The 21,696-nt window shown below is 35.7% G+C and overlaps 1 protein-coding gene across 2 annotated transcripts in view; it reads right to left on the bottom strand.

The window, feature by feature from the left end:
• RELCH (RAB11 binding and LisH domain, coiled-coil and HEAT repeat containing) overlaps window positions 1-21,696 on the bottom strand; it is a 75,419-nt gene that overhangs the window by 2,668 nt on the left and 51,055 nt on the right. The window contains exons 13-28 of one of the 2 annotated variants that reach the window (XM_080579275.1): window positions 20,736-20,807; window positions 19,782-19,922; window positions 18,923-19,087; window positions 17,936-18,083; window positions 15,602-15,758; window positions 15,076-15,199; window positions 13,915-13,963; window positions 13,465-13,544; window positions 12,480-12,586; window positions 11,772-11,871; window positions 6,923-7,005; window positions 6,674-6,737; window positions 4,931-5,069; window positions 3,848-3,964; window positions 3,326-3,414; window positions 420-490 (exon numbers count right to left, since the gene is read on the bottom strand). In XM_080579275.1, coding sequence (XP_080435401.1) covers window positions 420-490; window positions 3,326-3,414; window positions 3,848-3,964; window positions 4,931-5,069; window positions 6,674-6,737; window positions 6,923-7,005; window positions 11,772-11,871; window positions 12,480-12,586; window positions 13,465-13,544; window positions 13,915-13,963; window positions 15,076-15,199; window positions 15,602-15,758; window positions 17,936-18,083; window positions 18,923-19,087; window positions 19,782-19,922; window positions 20,736-20,807 — 1,706 coding nt within the window. Of the gene's footprint in view, window positions 1-419; window positions 491-3,325; window positions 3,415-3,847; window positions 3,965-4,930; window positions 5,070-6,673; window positions 6,738-6,922; window positions 7,006-7,687; window positions 7,771-11,771; window positions 11,872-12,479; window positions 12,587-13,464; window positions 13,545-13,914; window positions 13,964-15,075; window positions 15,200-15,601; window positions 15,759-17,935; window positions 18,084-18,922; window positions 19,088-19,781; window positions 19,923-20,735; window positions 20,808-21,696 lie in introns of both variants that reach the window. The other variant, XM_080579274.1, reaches the window with a different exon arrangement.

Genomic DNA, 21,696 nt, shown 5'->3' with positions numbered 1-21,696 from the left:
ATACAAGCAAAACCAGCAGTCTGGAGCAGGCTTTTAGCACTATGAGAACTTCAGCCTGCAGGCCAGCCCCATGAAAGAGGGATGTGAGATGCATGCCACATGCATTGCCCTCAGCACTTAAGCTAAGTACCTCACGCCTTCTGAGATTCTGGACAGAAGCTCAATTACTATCTTCTATGGATCAAAAACTAAGAACAAAGTCATGTGGAAAACAGGAGCTTCATTACTACGATACAAATAAAAGTGTGTTGCCTTGCGTTTTACACCAGAGAGACAGAAACAACCAAAACTGAATTAAAGTTCCTAAGATGTGCTTCAGTGCAGGATTTCTGGTCACAATCTTGGACACCATTATGGAAGATCCTCCACAGAACATTATGCTGGAGGCACAGAAAAAAAAAGAGACATGAAAGCCTTACCCCTGTGGTTCTTGGACGGTCTTGTTTTCCACTTTCTGTTCACATTCTTTTATCATGGAGCTTAAAATGACCTAAAATGAGTAAGGAAGAGATAGACATGATACTTTTTCTGTTACATCAACACTTCACACTAAATCTGCTCCCCAACTAATTTTGACACTAGCAAAACTGTTTAAAATGAATCTCCTGTGTTTTTCAAGTGCATTTAAGTAGCAACTATCTGATAATGCCCTGAGGTAGAAACAACAAAACCATTCAAAATACTTTAAGGAAGAAAAGATTTCTGAACCAGTTACAAGAGTTCAAGAGTCCCTCCTGCTTCCCTCCTATTTTTTTTTTAAAAGAGAGCCAAACAAAACTCACTTCTGTTACGCATCTCCTTATCTCCATTTTTTTTCAAACCTTACATTTATTAACAGTTAATACAAACGCTCATCTTCCCTGTATTTTCCTTTAGTTTTCAAGTATGTTTTAGAATTCTTGTAATTACCAGCATGATGCATGAAAGAAAAAGCAAGGAAAGAAAAGAAAAAAGCACGGTAGTGTGCAGAGATTACAACTTAATGGAAAGGAAATGTGAAAGCAAACTTAATACATCATTTCACTGATGTCTTCCAGGGTTACTATGGATCAAGTTTTTTTTTTTTTGTTTGTTTGTTTTTTCCTTTTACTTTAGCAATTCCAGCACTAAAGGTTTCTGCAGAATATTTACGACTAAACTTCCCCACTTGAAAGACTGACAATAGAACTGACTGGGTCTTAGAAATCTCTGTCATGGTGCCTACAAGCATCACGTCAAGGCAAGGAGCAAGGCAAGGCAATTCCAGTTCTGCAGTAAAAGCCATAGTGAGTTTTCTAGCACACTGGAGTTGGAGTAAATATTTTAAAGCTTATGTTTCCCTTGGGATAAGAAAATAAAACATTTGGCATCATGCCTGAAGACAATCTGTCATAGTGAGGCAGAATGTGATAAAGATCGCTCTCAATCCTCTGTCATTTATTTATTTATTTAAGCCTACTTCAGCCTTCAGTTCCTTCTCTGGCTACAGGACTCAAACCGAATTACATAAGCTCTTTTGGTTTAATTTAGAACTGAAAGTGTCCTTACACTTTATGAGTTCCACTAATGACTACACAAAAATGAAGTATTAATATTTGTAACAGTTATCTCATTAGTCAATACGACATAAGAAAGAAAATGAAACCCAACTTTTGCCTAGTGCACCTTTCAGGTATGTTCTTGGACTTCACAATACACAACACACCTCCCAGCTCACTCTGAACACAGAGTTGCCTTTGATTGATGCTCAGATCAGTACTGTCCCAATCTGAACGCCCTCTGAAGTCAGATTATTTCCTTATAAGGTTTGAAAGTCCTTCAAATTAATTCACATCCCCCCCAGTTCCACAGATAAATAATATAAAATGATATAATACAGAGCAAACAAGAATTAGACTATAGGTTATTAGACTAAAAATGTAACCAGAATAGATTTTGTTACCAAGTTTAAGAATTCAGGACTCCTAGAAAATATAGTCTAGCTGAATTATCTCACTTGACCAACGTAAAGAACAGTAATTACTTTTCTCAAGTACAAAGCAATCCCTGAAGAACACTATTAACCTTGAGAAAAGACATTCATAAAGACCTTTCTTCACACAGTTAGATTAAATCTTTTCTTCCATCACTTGAAGTGTTCAGACTGTCAAGATTTTCCAGCATGCAACTGAATTATTTCTCTGACTTTCAGCTACTGAATTAATCTCTGTGTATTCCAATCCCTATTAGTGTTCATCCTCTTCAAGTATTTACAAAAAAGACCAAGACACATGGCCAAAACTTTGAAGTTTCTCAAGTCAGCTTCTCTAGCTACCTCTTTGCTTTTGCTACTTTTCTGTGAGCATCCACCATGGAAGATCTTGGTAGCTCTCATGTTGTCCTGTCTACTTATTATAATCTGCTTTTTATGATTCACGGACTCACAGAATGGTTGATGTTGAAAGGGACCTCTGGCGACCATATAGTCCAACCCCACCTTCTTAATCAGGGCCACCTACAGCGTGTTGCCCCAGACCATGTCCGGATAGTTTTTGCACACCTCCAAGGTACAAGACTCCACAATCTCTCTAGGACCAGTGCTTGGTCACCCTCACAGTAAAAAAAAGTGTTTCCTGATGTTCAGATGGCACCTCCTGCGTTCCTGTTTTTTTCCCACTGCCTCTTGTCCTGTCCCTGAGCACTACTGCAAAGAGCCTGGCTCAGCCTCTTTGCAGCTTCCCTTCAAGTGTTTGTACACATGGATGAGATCCCCCTGAGTCTTCTCTTCTCCAGGTTGAACGGTTCCAGCTCTTTCACGCCTCCTCATAGAAGAGATGCTCCGGTCCATTATCTCACTGGCCCTTCATTGGACTCTCCAGTATAACACTCTCTCTTCTCTGCTGGGGAGTCCAGAACTGGAAACCGCGCTCCAGATATGAAGTTCGTCCCACATATTTCAGGACTATGTTTTCTTATCCTTTCTCTCTGCTGAATTTGCTTATCATTTGTCTCCTGAACTCCACCAATTTTCACTTCCATTTCCTTGGACATACTGTGGCCATGGATTTTAGTGTATTAATGTTTTAATGAAAAAACAGATGGTAAAAACATTTCTTTTTATTCAGTCTGTGAACATCTATGACACTAGCTGCAGTTCAATACTCTTCTTCAGGGTACTCAGCCTAAAGATATAATCAATTTTACAGATTTTAAGTTGTGGGACCAATTTCTTTCCCCCCAAATCCTCAATGCTATATACTTTGATACTATTCATGAGTAGCTTTCCTTAACTTCTGGTTTTAAATATCATTACATTTCAGCTCTTGCTGCCACCTGTATCTCATACTCAGTAAATGTTGCTGCTCACCTCATGCTCTGGTGAGAGATGTTCCATGTCATTTCGTAAACACTTAAGTCCTGGTAAAAAGTGATTGACCATTAAATCCTCTGAAATAACTAAAAATCGTGTCGTTAAGGATTGTCTTTTGAAATTATACAATTTTATTCTCTCTTCTGATACTATGCAATTTTGTCTTATCAAACACAAGGACAAGCTACAACAGCAATACACAGGAAACAACATCATTTGCTACCTTACAACTAACAAAAAAAAGTTTGAAACATTTAACTTCATATATTTCATACATCAATACCATTTTCATACATATATATATATGTATTTTTAAAGTTAGTGGTTAAGATCAAGGGATTTTTTTGCAAGTATTTTTAAGTTCCACCTTCCGTGAAAATCTCCTCTTTATACTGAGCAGATCATATTTTAGATCACACATTCAAAGACAAACTTAGTTATTTCTCAAATATTAATCTTCTCCACCCACAATAGAATTAACACCTAAACTTCCCCTAAAAATAAAAAAAAAAAGGATACAACAACAGGAAAGAGCACTGTAGGCTTCGAACAGGTGGGTGGCGATATCCAGTCTCTTAGAATCCACAGACTGCTGGTTGTTGACCAAGGCTAACTTGTGCAAGTGTGGAATAACAACTGCAAAAAGCAAATACTACCATAAGTATTTGAAATTGCTTTCCATAGACTTGCTTAGCATTAAGAGGTTGTTAAGTTACAATCGCAGGCATCTGAAACAGCACGCATCAATGTGGGATAAGAGCTGCAAATAATGGCTTTGATGGGACTGCTCATGCAGATGTAATTGACCAATTCCAATGTGAAATAAAAGTGTAGTAAGAACATCTAAAATGAAAAAGGCCCCTCAGAGTACCACCTTTGGAACAGTAACAATTTACAGAAAATATTTTGTGACATTATTATTCCCCTGTCGCTAAAGCTGTCTAAAGTATATTTCTATTTTATAAATACAGCTCATCAGCTAGCAATACAGATATTGCATGTCATGAGAAAACTTCACTGACTAGAGAGGAAGTCTTATCTGGTGAATTTAGCCTGCTAAACTCAATGCCTACAACCGTTGGTATGATCGCTCCTCATGCTTTGTTTACATCTTTAAGACAATCTAATAATGAACTTTGCTCTTCTATGTGCCTTACCTTTCTGGGCCATGAAAAAGAAACAACAGACCAAACCTCTACCTTGTTAACCTGGGATACACTCACATTTAAGATGTGTGGAATACTTGACATTTATAATGCCAGAGGGATTGGGGTGAAGAAGGGGACGGGGGTAGGGGTGAGAGGAAGGCATTTTACATGCTAAGTAATTCAGAAAAGGCAAATTCATATTTGTTCTTGTGACCAGTCCCCTTCAGCTTTGAAATTATTAAATTTCCACATGCTGATGTGCTGTAGGTACATCAACGCGAGGTCAAGTGAAAATTATATTGGCAAGGTCAAAAAAATATCTAGGGACACATCAAACTCTAAAAAATAGGAGTTTTCATGGATTTTTTTGTAAAGACAGTATCAACACAACCAGCAAACTATTAGCCTCAGGACAAGAAGAGGAAGAATTCATCTTCCCAACACTGCAACTTACATTCATCTCGAAACCTGGGCTCAGCATTAGGTCCAACTCTTCCAAACGTTTTTATGATTTCTGTATGTAGAGAATGTTGGTCTTGATACTGAGGGTCCTCCAGGAAAGATGCCAGCTGCATTTTTACCCTTTCCAGAAGCTTAAAAGTTCCCAGAGAAATAATAAGTTCACCAAAGAATGAAGATGTTAGAAACATTAAGCTCAGAGTACGTCTATAAATCTTCTGTATTTTATATGATAAACTTTGGACCTTCTGCTCACTTACAATCTTTTCTGAAAGGATGTTCCAACCTGTTTAATACAGCTCCGTATTTTAAAGACTTAACAGTGTTTTACTCTGATCTATCTTTAACTATAGGCAGGTGTTTTCACGTAGCCAGTCTCTCCTCCTGAAGTTTGCTCACAATTTTTATCTATTGTAATTTCCCTCATTACTAGTATCTTTGGAGTTTCTCTTTTTAAATACAACTGAGTTCACATTAGTTTCTTTGTAATATATCACCTAAATAAGATGAAAAAATTCCTGCAGATGCATAGATGAGCATCATAAAAGCAATGGAATTAAAAAGATTACTTCAACTAAAGGCTAGAAAAACTGAAACAAAATACAAATATGTCTAAGATGACAAATACTTAATTTGCACTCAAAGTTGTTAAAATAACATTTTCTGATACATTTTGGAAGGAGCTACCACCTTTGTTCTCTAAGGTTTATTATAATTAGTGCAATGAATACAGTCATTTTTGTGTGGTAACAAAACCGTATTCTCTCCAAACTGATTATAGACATGCAATCCAAACTACAAAATTGTAACTTAGCCATCTTCCAAGTACTTGTGAGTCATCACTGACTTCTTACTCACATTTCCTCAAATGCATTCTTTTAGAGTATGTTGAAATTACAGGAAGAATGCAAGCTCTGCAAAAAGTTGCGAGGACTTTACAAAGAAATTTGATTGTACAACTAGTACATGAAATAAAATACAGTATTTCTATAATTAGAGCAGAATCCTAGCTGTCTTGTTCAGAATTCTGATTTACTACCACTGTTTCATCATTTAGAAAACAAGGAGAAATTGCATATCTACATTGTCCTGAAGTATCATTTCATTTACTGCACTTCAATGTCTTCTCATGTCTTCTTGGGTACGACGTGCTGAGACAGTTGCAGAGGACCAGCAACATGAAGGAACTACAAGAGACTTATGCCCTTCTAAAGTAGTTGGAAGCCAACAACGATATCCTAAGCAACCTAAAATGGTGCAATGTATTTATGTGGAGGTAACCAAACCCTAACATGACTTTTTGATCATCATTTTAAAGTAAAGCCACCTATTTAATTTGGAAAAAGTGGATTTGGATTTCTCAACTGTATTAGAAAATGTTTGTTCGTTTTACATATTTTAGCCATGGGTTTCCCATCTTTTAACACAGGCCTCTCCCTTTGCATATCTGTTTTTGTGTTGTTTTTTTTTTTAGTGTTTGGCTTGATATTTAGAAGCAGATGTTTTTCTCAGTTAAAAGAGGGTTTGCTTTTTTGTATAAAAATAGCACGCAAAACAAACAAAAAATCGAAACAAACGAACAAAAAAAATGACTACAGAAAAACTGAAAAGCATTTTAAAAGAGAAAACAACCAATGAAGAAATAATTTAGAAGTTTTTTTTTTTTCCTTTCTTCTCCAAGTTCATTAATAGTAAGTTATTGGATTTATCAAACCAAGTCTGACAATAGGACTCTTACCTCTCTTTGAGTAACAGTTTCCATGATGGTCCCAAAAGCAGGAATTGTTGCAATCCTCACTGAGCTACAAGAGAAAAATGGTGTCTTTAAGATCTATTCAACATTAAGAATATAAATAATTAAAAATAGAGCAAAACTAAAAAAATTAGTACTTTAAATTACGTTAGTTTCTAGCAATGACAAAACAAAAAAAGCAGACCAGGAGAAAAGACAGACAGGATTAACTCAAGGTCTCAATCTGAAACTCACAATTCAGGATCACTGGACAAGGTTACAAGGGCCGGAGCAACCCGCTTGTCAACTAATGCTTCACTCATGCCTCGAAGAGTCAGCTGTAAACCAGTCAACATGCAATAAAAAATGGTTTGGTAAACTGGAAGGAGAACTGGGTTAGCTGTGACTGAGGATGGGCAGGCAGACTCTTGGGGTTTATCTTGTTTTAGTCACCCACACAATATATTAAACTGATTAAGACACTATTCATGCTCTAGCATTTATTGATAATAAACCTGTTAGTAAGATTAGCAAAGCATCCCTCCTTAGCTTGAAAGAAATATCACATCAGAGTATTATATTACATGTAGTCCATTGAATTGAAGTACTATGGTTGTCTACCGGAAATTAGGTACTGCCAAGACTGTTTCACATTTCAATATTGCATATGATACTTAATTTTGCAATAGTAAAGCTGGTAACATTACAGAGCACATTAATATGCAGCTTTCTACTAGAAATGATTTAAGCAAGTGTCAAAACTGAAATTATGATTTAATATAAAAATCAAAAAAGACATCAATTTAGTTTTCTACTTAAAATGTATTCTGCGATTTTATTCTGTTTAGTTCTAGGTGTTCCAATAAACCTTTCTATTTACAGATAGGTGATTTTAAAGTTACATTTGTTCAAAAGTAATACCCTTTTTTTTTTCTCTCAGCTAGAATAACAAACAGAACTGATGGTTATTTCTTCCTATTAAGAGGGATGCTAGATACATAAGACAGTCAGGAAACTTACATTTCAGGGTCACTGGAGAGAGTAATGAGAGCAGGAACAACTCTCTGAGCTACCAGAGTTTCATGTACCCCCTTCACCAACAGCTGAATGGTCGGAGCAGGGGGGTTATCACAGGTGATGCACGGAAATAGCGAGCACAGTATCATGGGAAGAAGAACGGCACAACCAAGAGAGAGAAAGAAAAAAACACAAAAAGCAAACCAAAATTAGAAGCTAAGCAAATACTGCTACACTAGTGCTTCATAAATGCAAAGGCACGAAGAAAGCTGAAGTGGTCTGGCGATCAGCACAAACCTGACAAATTCCATGACACAATGTAGTTTTCTCTATTTTCAGCTATTTTAAAACTCAAACTTTAGAAAGTTTAGGAAGTAATTTATGCATTATCATTCAAATCTTGTAAAACACTAAAATGATGCCAATTTGACAGTCTAATCTAAACAGTGTTCTACCTCAATGGAATGGTGGTTCTTACAGTATGTGACTGTCAAATGCAAAGTAAGATTTCTTTAGTTAGGCCAAATGCATGTGGTTTTCCAGCACTGAATGACACCTCTCAGACTTCTACCAAGGTGACAAACAGCATCTTCCCAGAGGCCACTAAGCTTTCCACAGTCATTATTTATTTTAGATTTAACAGCCTTCTAAGCAGTCTGTATGTGAAACAACCCAAGTTATACTTGCTGGTCTATACAGGTAGAAAATGGGTAATAATCCTTGATTTAACCATGAAATGTATTTCACCAAGTCTTTTTGAGTACTAAAAAATATGTCGCAATACATCCCAAATATTAAAAACTGAGATCACAGTGAAATTTATGTCATTATCCATAAATGTTTAAATTGTTTACACTTAGAAGTGCCTAAGTGATTTTTTTAACATTACTTATGTAGCAAATATATATGTATTTGTATATACTTGTGAAATGTGTGTATGTGTAGCAGATGCCCTCTACATGTTTTCTACATACAAGATGGCCTAATTTTTAGAAAATGTCAGATTCTAAACTTTCCTCCTCAGCGAACAGTTCTGTTTTGTTTTGCTCGTTTGTTTTCATCTGCATTAGTAAAAAAGGAAAAGCCTTGATATTTTCATCCTGCACGTTATATAAGAAAGTCTGCATGTATTTGCTGGTTTTAGGGGATAGGCATAATGGGTTTGGTGAGTAGTTTCTGAGAGAAATTTGAAGTATGTTCTCAATATTTAGCTATATTCTAATTACCCACATTCCAGCATGAACACAAAGTAAATTATCTGCTTTTTCTCCAGAAGTGTCAAAAGAGAACATGTAAGATCCACATGTGCCATGGGGAAAGCAGTACCTGGTAGTATATCATGCAGTGCTAAAATCAGGCAAAAAAATATTTACACTCTCTAATTAGAGAATTTTACCTTCTGCTATTTGATTGAGCATTCCGGTTTTACTGACTCTGAATTTAAAACATGAAGTCAATTATTAAAGACTGGAAGGAACCTGACTTTCCAGAAGCCTTCTACACAAAGGTGTGATTTTTGTTAAGCAATATTTGTGCATGTGCGTGCATGTGTGTACACATGCTGTGAACATATTGTGATTACAGATAATAACTGGAGAAGGAAGCACAGGGGAGAGAATTGTTAAACTGCGTAAGCATTACTGCTGCAAAACACCCGGGGTGGAAAGCTGCAACTTCCTATACTCATAATTTACATAGTACTAGGAGTGCACTAGCAAACTACTACATTTTAATACTAATGCTTTTCATGATTAGTTAGAGTGGCAGCAACTTAAAAAGTGCTGCTGTATTCAGCTTTAGTGGTACTCTTCAAACTGATGTTAACGACATAGCTCACTGTTCAGCCATGGTGACCTTCCTCTCATACAGTTAAGCTACACAATGCTTACTGTTTTCAATTTTGAACAAATAGGTTCTTTACTTTTTTCTTTACTAATCTTAATTTTGAGAAAAATCTGGAGGGAATGTAGCGCTTTGTAATTAGCAAACATTTTAGAATGATCTCAGTTTCATGATTATATGACCTGCTGCACTTCTAATTATGGTAAAGCATGGCAAACAGCATCATTGTCTTACAGAAAACAAAACATGCTTCATAATTCAAGTGTCATTCTGGACTTATGTTCCTAACCTTGCACCTAAACAGACCAACAAAGTTTATAACTCAACTACACACTTGTTCAAACCAGCACAGTCAAATCTGTTTGCATCAACATTTAAATGGGAAACTACTGACAGAAAACATTAACACACAGGAGCAAAAGAAACAGCTGGATGGGCAAAGCCACATAGCAGCACGTAAGGCTACAGTGAGACAGACAACACAGATTCTTAAACCTCTTTTAATTCCTACAGAACAATGTATGTTCATTACTTCAGACATACTACACCTTAGAAATTGTAGCACAAAGCTTCCTGTCCCCAAAGGCGAGCAGAGACACAGACCTCTGCGTCCTTCTTGGCCACAACAGACTATAAGGGTTTGGTAATGCGATTTCGCAGGCATAAATGGCAGAGGTCTCTGTGCTGCTGCAGACCGCTGCACTGGTCAGAATATTTATAGTACACATATAGCTGTCCTGCTGGTGACGCGCTTTTCTGTCTTACTATCAAGTCATTATTATCTACCTTATCAGAGAATTGCTGGGCTTTGCCAGTGAACCACCTCTGAGATGTCAGAAATTCCTTGAATGAAGGAATCTTCAAAAGTAAAACCAACTATTACCATCTCTTTACAGAGCTGACTTACATTGCCATGTATAAATATGTATGCTGTGGCTACTAAGTGGCAACATTATTAAAATCTATCAGTCGAGAAAAGTGTCCGCAATCAAATTGCCTCTGCATTAGTAAAAACTGAAATATATTAGGAAACAAGCAGTCAAGCAGCATGCAGAACTACCTAAAAATAACCAATATGCAGTCAGAGTAGAAAAAACTGCAACTAAGACAACAGCCTGTATTAACTGAAGTCTTTCATGAATTGACCAAAAATTGCCATCTCCTTTTCACAGGGAAAAATGAACAAACATAAAGTTGGATATTTTCAAGTGAAGTCAAACAATAGGTCTTTTCATTGTTTAGTGCTTTATCTGCAATGACTTGCAAAATTGCAGTAGAGAAAACTAATGATTTTGGTTATACTAATTGCTCTTTTTTTTTGTGATTTGTGTTTGCAAATAGCTACAAGATGGCAGATTCAGCTAGAGGTCTACAGCAAAGCTATACAATGAATCGAACTTAACAGAATCCCAAACAAAAGGAAAAGGAATGAAAAGAATAAGAAAAAAGATATTCTCTTTGTTCAGCAAGTAGAATATGTTCCAGTGTTTCTGTATATGCCTTTTTTAATCAAAACTTGATAAAACAAAGGCATGATGTAGAAATAAAATCATACTTATTAACTAAAGGCAACAGTCTATGTTAACGTTTAAAAATCAGAATAAAAAGATGAAGTTGTCAATCTAGTAAATTAAGGAATTGTATATTTAGCCAATTATGTATTTTTTGTAAAAATTAGAATGCTACCATATTTGGCGCCAATGGAAACTAGTTTGAGCTACAATGCAGGTGGACTGTTTGTATACAGAAAAGGTATTGAAAACCATTAACTTGTGAATTAGGCTACTGATGACATGTTAAATAGCAAAAGCAAATGTTACAACTTGGAGAGGGATGCTTGCTTATATTTACATACAGACCTAAGCAAACACATTTGACAATGTATTTAATTCTGGTTTGAACACAATTTTGCAATGAAATGCATTTTCATAATCAGAAAATGTTTTTCAGCATGCAGTGATCAAAATGCAAAAACCAAGTCAGTAGCAGATCAAAGAACACATACACGGTTACTACAGAAACATTTTGAAAGTGGCTAATGACAAATTGCTTAATGAAAGATGTGCTGTTGAATAAAGAACAGATACAGAAACAACTGTACAACTTCCTGCTCCATCACATAGTACACAGCTTATTGAAGCAATGTGTAATTTTTAGGCATGTATCAATTTTATCTGAATCACTACTTTTATATATATACTAAGGTTTCAAATAAGTGATCTAAAAAACTTTGGGTATCACTTACCTCAAACATTCTAGCAGCTGTGCATCGAACAAGAGCAGAAGTATGGACAACTCCATACCATAAGACAGTTAACAGCAACTCGTGATAAGCTGGGTTTGCACTACAAGGTAACAGTTGGGCAATCAAAAGAACAGGACAAAAAATATCCCCAAACCCTGCATAGGTTCTTTGCCTACAAAAAACTGTCTCAAGAATCTATTGCTCAACTAGTCTAAACCTCCAACTCTTATCCTTTATGAAGGATACATTTGCTCCATTCCTAAGAACACGCAACATTTGCTGTCTAGAAAACAGGTTGCATTTTCAAGTTCATTTAAAAAAACACCTTAAGAATATAATTTTCAGTATATTACAACACTGAACTGAATGCAAACACATACGTAGAACATACTGTAATAATATGGAAAATACTAAATGAATTCCTATTTTATCCTTAATAACATTTCTGTAGCTTGCTTTTTTTTTCCTATGTGTGTGAGCGGGTTTGGTGTTTCTTTTTTTAACTTTTTTTGTTGTTGTTGTTTTATCACTACATTTTTAATTTTTGAGATAAAATGTTTACATTTTGTGAAACACCAAGGAAAAATGTAAGGATGCTCTTCATTCATCTGAAGCATCACTGTTGATAAAATTACAGCCAGATTGGGAGCTCTTAATAAAAGCTTCTAATGCATTCAGTTCCAGTCAAATCCAATGTATATTTTTTACCCCAGTTCCACAAAGGAAGCTTTCAGGCTATCAAGAGGAGCATGTGACAGTGAAAGCATGGTCATGACATCTTCCAAGAAGCCAACTAACAGCTTGCGGTCTTCTTCCTAAAGAAATACAACATTAAATGTAGTAGAACTGCTGTCGTTGTGATGACCTACAGCTACAAAAAAGACAAACTATAAGAGAGAGAGAGAAAATTAGATTTAGCATTTAATAATCTTACGAATTTCAAAAATGTCCTTTTAGAACAAGAACCTTTTAAAGTAAACACAAGACTGTATTTTTCTATTTCATCAACTAAGCACATGCTCCTGCACAAATTCCTCTAAGAGTTTTACTAAAGAAACTTAAAGCCAATTACTTGAGCACTTTCATGGCTCCTGACAGTTTGTGATTGCTTACAGCCCACTGTGAGAAATTTAAGTCCATCTGTGAGATGATGTAGGGTTTTGTAAGCCCCATTTTCTTGCAAGCCACGTATATGCCAGTCCATAGCTTCTGCTTACTGGAGGATTAGGGAGTATTATTATGGAGTGTTTATTTTACTACTAGGTAACACTAAAATTTTATGACTCCAAACTGTGCTCAAAACAGCAATTTACCTGCTTATTTATTTCAGAGACTGTTGCAAAATTATGGCTCGCAAGGGACACAGCTAAACAGCCAAGAACCCATTTACCGAACATCACAAATATTTTTGATAAAGGCACATCACAGTTGCCAATGTCTACGAGTTAGACACTAAGGTTTAGTGAATTCAGGTTTTAACACTGGTGACTACTGCCTAAATGTAGCAGACCTACCTAGGAAACTTTAAAATGGACCTACAGCTGCCTACTTGTCTATTATCTTCAAAGCATGAGAGCATTAGAAGTTTTCAGAGAAAGTGGTGTGTTTTTTAATATATATTCTGTTTTTGTCTGGGAGAATAAATGCATAACATTATGTGAAATTTAACAAAGAAACAGAAAACCAAACCTACCTGAATATAGCACGTAAGGACCCCTGTTGCATAGATGGGAACTGTGGCTTTTGTTAGCACTCCGTTGCCTGCTGTGGAATCTAATGGAACATAGTGAAGAATTTAGTTTTCATATGTACATATATAAAGTAAAATATTTTTGCATTGTAAGAGTGTGTGCATATATATATTTTCATCTTTATATATACACATAAAGAATGTATATACATATACACACATGCTAAAATAATGCTCGACTGGTATTTGCATTTGAGATTTTATTTGCAATTTACACACACAGTGTACAACTTCAGTGTTTCATTCAGATTAAGATGAGATTTTTCAACATTTCAGAAAGATGAAAGATTTGAGAACTGTGGTGTGAAAATGTTATTTGAACAGCAGAGTAACGATTTTTTTCCAGCTGCTGCTAAGATCAATTTTTATTCATTTGAATAAAACATTACTCACCTATGTTTTCCTCAGACAGTCTTAAGATTTCTTGGAATTGTGGTTTTACCTACATAAAGGATTATGAAACGCACATTAGAAAACCTGTTGGTAGCGTCAATTAACTTTCAAAAAATTAAGACAACAAATCCAGAAAAGGACATTTTGAAGACACAGAAAGAAAAAATAAAACCTTTAAAAAGCATAGCCTTTTGCCACAATTTGAAGTGTGACATAAAGAGAATAAAAATTTCTACTGAGTACCCACTCAGTAGCTACCTTTGACGTAGCAGCATTTAGCACTCTTGCTGTTAAGAGCTGAAGTCTCTTATCACTTTGCTTAACTGGGCCTTAGGGTTTATGGTTCTACCTAGCTACATGTAAAAGAAATAAATAAAGGAATAATTTTTGTATGTTTATTTCTTTGTTGTCCATGAAGTGCTCTCCTCCAAAATATAGCTGTGGTCAACAATACTGAAGCACTTTTATGTAAGCAAGAATTGCAGAAATAACCTACAGAGGGGACTTTTTGAAGACCAGAGTGATTTTAACTTTCCCTATGGAATCTGCATATTGTAGGTTCACACGGAATGCTATCTTGTTTTTTAATTTTACCTTTAGATAATCTAGTATTTTAGCATTTCCCTTTAAAATATTTTAAATTAATATTCTGAATAAATATTCAGAAGTTATTGTATTGAGAAAAAAAATAACATATTTCCTTGATAAAAAACATTTAGATAAAACCTGTAGAAACTATTTTCAGCAGAGACTATGCATTTTAAATTACTGATCAAGTACAGGACGGAGTATTTATAAGTGCCACAAACAATGGACAGTATGCTGTTCTGAAGAAAGAAAATTGTGAAATCACTAGAATTGGAATGACCTCTCCCATTCTGTATGCCACTCACAAAACAAGTCTGAAGAACCCAGTAAAAAAACCCTTGCACGTTAGGCAAGACGAAAAGGTCATTCTGAAATGCTCATTGGCTAAAAAACATAAAACAAAAGGATGCAAAAGACGGTTTAAAAATATCAGGCTTAAAAGTACTTACAGAAAAGCATCAGTGGGGCATACAAATGTCACATAAAACATGGGTACTCAAACATACTGTAAATATGGATAGTATGTATTATCAAGGTGCTTTTTTGGCAGAGCATTTCAAGGTACTTTCTTACCTTAGTGTTTGTAAAAATTTTCCCAAATGTCCTACAAAGTCTCCAGAAAAATCTAGAGAACTCATGGACACATGCAGTTGATGCTACATTGATCTTGCCAACTATTTCTATAAGCTGTGGTAGCCTAAAAATCAGAAAAAAAAGAATATTAGACACCACTTTGATCTTTTGCTTCTCTCCAGTTATATTTGTATAGATTTACTGTTTATGCTAATAAATACACATATTAAGTGCTGCTGGTTCTAATAAAATTATCTACACGTTCTGTACAATTCCTAACCATTGAAGAAAGCAAGGGTTTAAATGTCAGAAAAATGCATTCTGTCAGGTAGCTGAATTTTCTGATTAAAATCAAAGATAATCCAGAATGCAATAAAAAAAATCTATCCTTTTCTCTTTAAAAATTAATAATTCTTAAACACAATCATACTTGAAACCTTTTTGTTTTGTACCGCTAAACAAAACCATGCTGAAGAACTATCAGTTTTGACCATTTTTAGGAATCGTAAGGTGGAAATGAACTCACAGTTGATTTACTACCCATAGCAGAGTCTCCCAGCCAGTGGTACCCTCGTGTTCTAGCTGGTAGTCGTAAAGTTGCAACAGCACCGCCAGTTGTTCACGGCTTCCAATGATGATGGCCACATCCTGAAGAGGTGATGCAGGTCGGGGAAATCTAGTGACTGTAACAGCAGAGAACAAGCAACCATGAACAAAATAAGATGAAAATACCTTGGCGGTCATCTCAATAAAGATAGACAAGGAAGTCTGAAACTCTTTAGTAACGTCTGTTTAAGTTTATCAAGTTACGTTTTAAAAATCAGTGAGTTAAATATAACTCTAAAGAGATTACACAACCCTCACTTAAGAAAAGAAAACGCAAAGATTGCGGGTGGTTCCAGAGACAACACTGCAGATTTATGGTAGAATGACTACAAGACAAGGTCTCTTGACTTCTTCTGCTAAGCTTTAATCATCAGACTGCTCCATCCTTTATACTTCAAGTAATTTTTGAGGAGATGGGGTAGTGGGTGGGCAGCATCATGTATTTGAATCATCAAAAGAGAGGAATTTACAAAGAAAAAGCAAGACCTCCAAAAATTCTAAACCATTAAAATATGTGGGGCAGAAGGTCTGCTCCACCGACGTTTCTTCTATTTCTCTTAATTTATGCCAAGTATACTTAAAATTATTCAACAATGAAGTGAGAAGTACGTAACCTTTCCTACTGTGGAATTCAAGAAAACAAACTTGCCATTCCAGCAGTGCTACTGGATTAGCGAAAAGTACGTGAGATTTTTTCTTCCTCTTACGTGGAGGAAGCAACTCTCTGACTATGTTGAAGCCTGAAATTTTTGAATTCTTTATTTAAGCACTAGCAACTCAGGGAAAATGTACTCATCTTCAAATGACTCAGGTCAGCTGGCAGAGCTTTACTGTGGCATGTCTAACATTTTTATGTTAATGCACACAACATACCACTTGCTCCTTTCCAAATTCCCTTTTAAATGTAAAGTTGTTACCCATTCTTTGAATCTTGACATATAGCACCATTAACAGCATGTAGCAGGTATTACCAGTAAAATCTTTAGAAAGTATTCACTATAGAAGAAAACATTCTATAGGCTGGGAGTGCTGATCTAAGTGCAACTTCACTAATAGGCCATTCAGTCTGCCAAGGTAATTACATAGACACATAAGAAATGGTGAAGCTCCTGAACTAGGCTGTATTTTTCCCTCTTGGTAAAATCTTTTATTTGTAAGAATTCACTGAATCTGATGACAGCTTTCTTGAACTATTATTGGCTATTTGTGGAAAACAGTTATTCGGAAACCTTTAAGAAGTCCAGTTAAGGGTTGTTTTGCTTCCTCAAAAGTTTCTTTTGAAAAGTAGACAGAAATACTCTGAGATGAAATAAAGAAAACTATTTTTGGCAATAATCAAGTGGCTTAAAGCATAGGAAAGACTGGAAAAAGGAAACATTGCTTAAGGATTTGCTAAGGGAAACCCAAATGTAAAAAAACATACAGAAGGCAAAACCTTATTTCCTTCCCTCCTTCCCCACCAATTCATGTTTTGTATTAGAACAATGAAGTATTTTACTGCAAGATTGTCACAGAATTACATAATATGACGTCACTAGGCACAGAGAAGCCATTTTGCCTATAACGTACACTAAGGAACACTGCTAAGTAACTAAAGAAATTTTAGCCAAAAAAGAGATATAATTTAGTTCTCCTTTCTTCTACTGGCAATCATTTTGTACATATTCATGTCTTACAAATTTCTTCTGTATCAATAAACTGATGTTTGTAATTAGTTAAATAGCTGAGACTTTTTTTTTCTAACACTGACTTATTTCATAGCAATAAAGTAGGAGTGGGGGGATGAGGGAAGGAAGCAGAAAGACTTTTTCCCAAAAAGGGAAAAAACAGAACAAAAAAAGTCATGACAAATCTATGTTGGAATCTAGCTTTTAAAAGAACAATAATTCACTCCATCAACTCAGTCACATTAAAGGAAGTTCATAACACGACAGAGGTTCCCTGAACTTCTTCCTCTGTTCTTGCTACATCTGAAAATACAACAAAAAACAGGTAGAGCAGAAAAAAGGTTTGGGGACAGGAACTTAGACTATCTTATAGACAGAATGAAAAAAAAAAAAACACACTAAAGTTTATGCATAAATTCTGCAGCTTATGTTTTTGTACTAACCCTAAGTATTTGAGAATTCCACGTAAATGTGGACTATGCACTATTTCTGACATTTCTTCTTTGCATTTAACACTGATTTGAGATTTGTCACTGAATTATACTTACGTTTCCCAAAATTCCACGTATCAGAAATTAATCATTTACCTTCTATCTGTGGTACTTCTCCCTGAAGTTTAGCCTTGCTTGCGAAAGGCGCATTCTGTAGCACCAATGCAAACAACGAAGGAATCAGTGACTGTAAAGCAGACAGATACATGTGGAGCTTATGTTCATCCAAGCCATGTTCTCCTTCCTGAAACAGACAGGACATTTAAAGTTTTCAGGTTGAATGCACTTGTGATGAACTACTACATAGAAATGCTAATTATATAGTAATATATTCTGACCACAAGCGTACTTTGTGTCACCATCCAAACACCCTTCTTGCCCTTAGGGTACTTCTCAAAAGAATTAAGCAACATAGCCTTTGGCATTTAGTGGTTCACATCATGGAACATAACAATATTCTGAAAGAATATTTTTCAGCACATTTTGAAAAATAGGACTCTTTCGTCTCGAGGACCAATGCATCTAAAAATTGAATAAACTAGTTACTTTTAGATTACTCTTTAAGTTACTCTTAAAATGGGCAGCCTGGTTAAGAATGTTAAATTGTATGAGATATCCTATTTTCCAGAACTCTCCAGGTATCTACCCCAGCCAACTGTGCAGACAAACAGACTCAAAACTGCAAACCACGTAATTAAACCATTCAATCATCCTTTTTCTGGTGTGCAATAAATACTGCACTTTATTAAAAGCTACACTGTGTGACACTTAAAAACAATGTAAATACAGGACAAATGTATTCAGAAAAACATGCCATCTGGTCACAGACTCAAGTAAGCTTTTTCTGAAATGCACATTGATTCTTGGGCTCTAAAACAAAATGTTAAAGAAACATCTGTTTTGTTTGTTCTTTTTTGTTTGTTTTCTTCCCATTTTGAAGCACAAATAAATGTTAAAAGTTACAAAAAAAACCCTCCAGAAAATTGCTAACATAAGTAGCAATTACTTAAATTTTTAAAAAGTCAGTGTATGTAACAAAGATAAAAAGAAAACTCTCCAGTGCAGAAACAGCTGAACACATACCCTGAGCAGTTTTTCAATTTTATTAAGCAGTGTAGGTATAAGATGGAACTGTAAATTTCCCAGTTCTGTTGTCCAGGCAGCATACGCAGGTAAAAATACCTGATGTGTTGCACTAACTACGCGTTCTGAAGGGTCTCCTAAAGCCGAAAGCAGCAGTTCAAACCCCTGGCAAAAAAAAATTAAATTAAGAATATAATGACTTTTCCTACAATTTATCCTGAAGATAGATACACAAAACATGCACAGACTAGAAAAAAATCACCTATTGTAAAACTTTTACACTAATAAAAAGTAAACCAAAGTAGTATATTGAGGCCTTTCAACAGACATTCCCACTTCATCTGCAAAGGTAAACAACACGTAGTCCAACAACCTTGCTAGCATTTTTTTACCGTCAAGTTATCAGAAATAATACAAACACATTTGACCACCCCACCTTCAAAAACTCATGACAGGAAGAGAAATTCTTTGCTTTCAAGAACTTGAAGTATTATTAGCCAGCATTAATAACAACTACAAGTAGGCTTTGTTGTAGCATATGAATCTTTGTTAGCAAATGATGATTTCAAATTGGCTAATAGTATCAGGTGGGCAATGAAGTGTTATGTTCTTGAAAGTGATTTATGAATTATTAAAGAAGCTTCTGTATGAAGCTTACACCCAAGGTCCTAATGACACTTGTATGTATATGCTTTCTTTTCAGTCTCAGCGATACAATAAAAACCAGCATTCATATAAAACATGAACATTTAAAAGTATCAAGAACTGTTTAATAAAAATATTTAAAATTATGTGTTTCCTACTCAAGAAATAAATATAGAACACATTTCATAGACACAGAACCCAACTCAAACTGTACCTGTTGATATTTGTCTGGATCATCAATATACCCCATAATGATGCCAAGGCTTTTGATCACAGCTTCTCGTACCAGATCTGCCTTATCTTCCATTAGCATTTGTTGCAGCATGGAAAGTACTAATGAACTACGAATTTCCTTCTGTTTGTAAAGAAGAAAAATTCTTGTTAAATCCGATGAAACAAGATATGCTGGTTCATATCAATTTCTATAAATAATTTGCCCTTTTATTAGTGCTCGCAAACAACAATCCCTTCCTCCAACTATGGATCCCCTTCTGAATACTATGCGTTCAGCTGCCAAGATAGCAGATGAATGAAAATAAAGTTTCAGTAGCCTCTTTAGAGAGCCTTTTGTCCTACTAAGCATAGAACTGGAGTCCTTTAACTCATATGGAAGCACGTACCAGAAATAACTGACAGCAAAATACTACTGTAGGCCTAGATTTGGAAGAGTACTTAAAACAGAATCTTTAATCACTTCATTGCTAAATTGGAGAAGCAGGTTTTTAATTTTCATTATTTTCATCTTTGTCTGAAGCTTCAAATTCTAGTTGGCCACTGACCTAATTTTGCTGCCTCTTTTGACTAGCAGCATTCTTCATGTCAAACATTACAGTGTCCAAAGAACTCTGTTACTGGGTATCATTTTTTCAGTGATGATTTACTTAATTGATCTTAACTACCTTTACTTCATGTTTTCTGAAACAAAGACGATTTTATCAGGCTACACTGGTTGTTAAGACATGTTATAGCTACACTGATCTGCTTTCCTCTATAATAATAGATATCCTCTTTATTGAGCCTCCTATGTGTGACAAAGTAGAAGATAACGTGACTGTCTACATGTGACATCCACCCTTGGCTATATTAGAAAAGGCAACATGTTTACATCAAGCAACAGATTTTATCGTTGGTTTCATGAAAAGTATTAAGAGTCATTATTAATACTTACTGGAAGGTAAGGTGCTAGAGCTCCGCAAGACTCTGCTACCAGTAGCCGTCTCTCTGGGTATTTGTGGTTGATCTGGTGAAGAGAAACAGAATGGCTATTTGCTTTGCAGAAACCAGTATTCAAAATGTGGTTAGAATGAACTGCAACACAGGGATATGTGTGCACCTCTTAGATAAACATTGGCTGTGCCTGTAGAAGTTGCATATGGGTATGAAGCTGCCTCAAATTCTTGCACTGATGCATAAAGGCAGGGCAGATATAGCCTTCTCTGTTGTCCTGTAAGTCAGAGCTTACTATAAGAGAAGCTGGGAACTATGTATGTAAACGCAGCAAAAATAAGGGTAGAAAGCAGTGCATGGGTTGCTGGACTCACAGAAAATATTCTCCATAGAATATGAGTAACTTGGGAGCTGGCAGATCCTGGAATATTTTGTCTCGTCCTCTAAGAACTACACAAGTGCCCTCTAGTGATCTGAGCCAACCATTGTAGCATAGCTGCCCAGGTCTTGCCAAGCAGTCAGGGTCAGAAGAGGACATAAATACTAAAAAAATTCTAAGCCTAAAAGTATTTGCATGGTTTTGAAGTTCTGTTCCCAAGTTCAGCATGAACATGTCACGTCTCTAAGATGCGACTGAACACAGTTCCTGTTCTCAAGAGCCTCTTACTCCTGTGCTGCCTACCTCCCCTTTCCAAAGGCCATTTGAAAATTCTGCCATAGAAATTTGATATCAACACTTCCGAAAGAAGTTTGCATTCCAGTGGAATCAGCTTTTATGATCAGTGAGAGAACAGCACTAATGGCTGAGCAATGAAAAACAGTATGTTTCAATACCCCTTGTGAATAAAAAATTTTAGGGCCAAACAATGGCAGGGAAAAGTGAATAGTTTCATCCTGTCAGGTAAAACAGGATATGCACCTGGTGCGACTATTTCTTTTTTCTCTTGCTGTGCAGATGAACA

The sequence above is a fragment of the Anser brachyrhynchus genome, assembly GCF_964034855.1.
Source record: "Anser brachyrhynchus genome assembly, chromosome: 2".
Lineage (NCBI taxonomy): Eukaryota > Metazoa > Chordata > Aves > Anseriformes > Anatidae > Anser > Anser brachyrhynchus.
The sequence above is the reverse complement of the archived record's forward strand: the minus strand, read 5'-3'. Positions and strand labels throughout refer to the sequence as shown.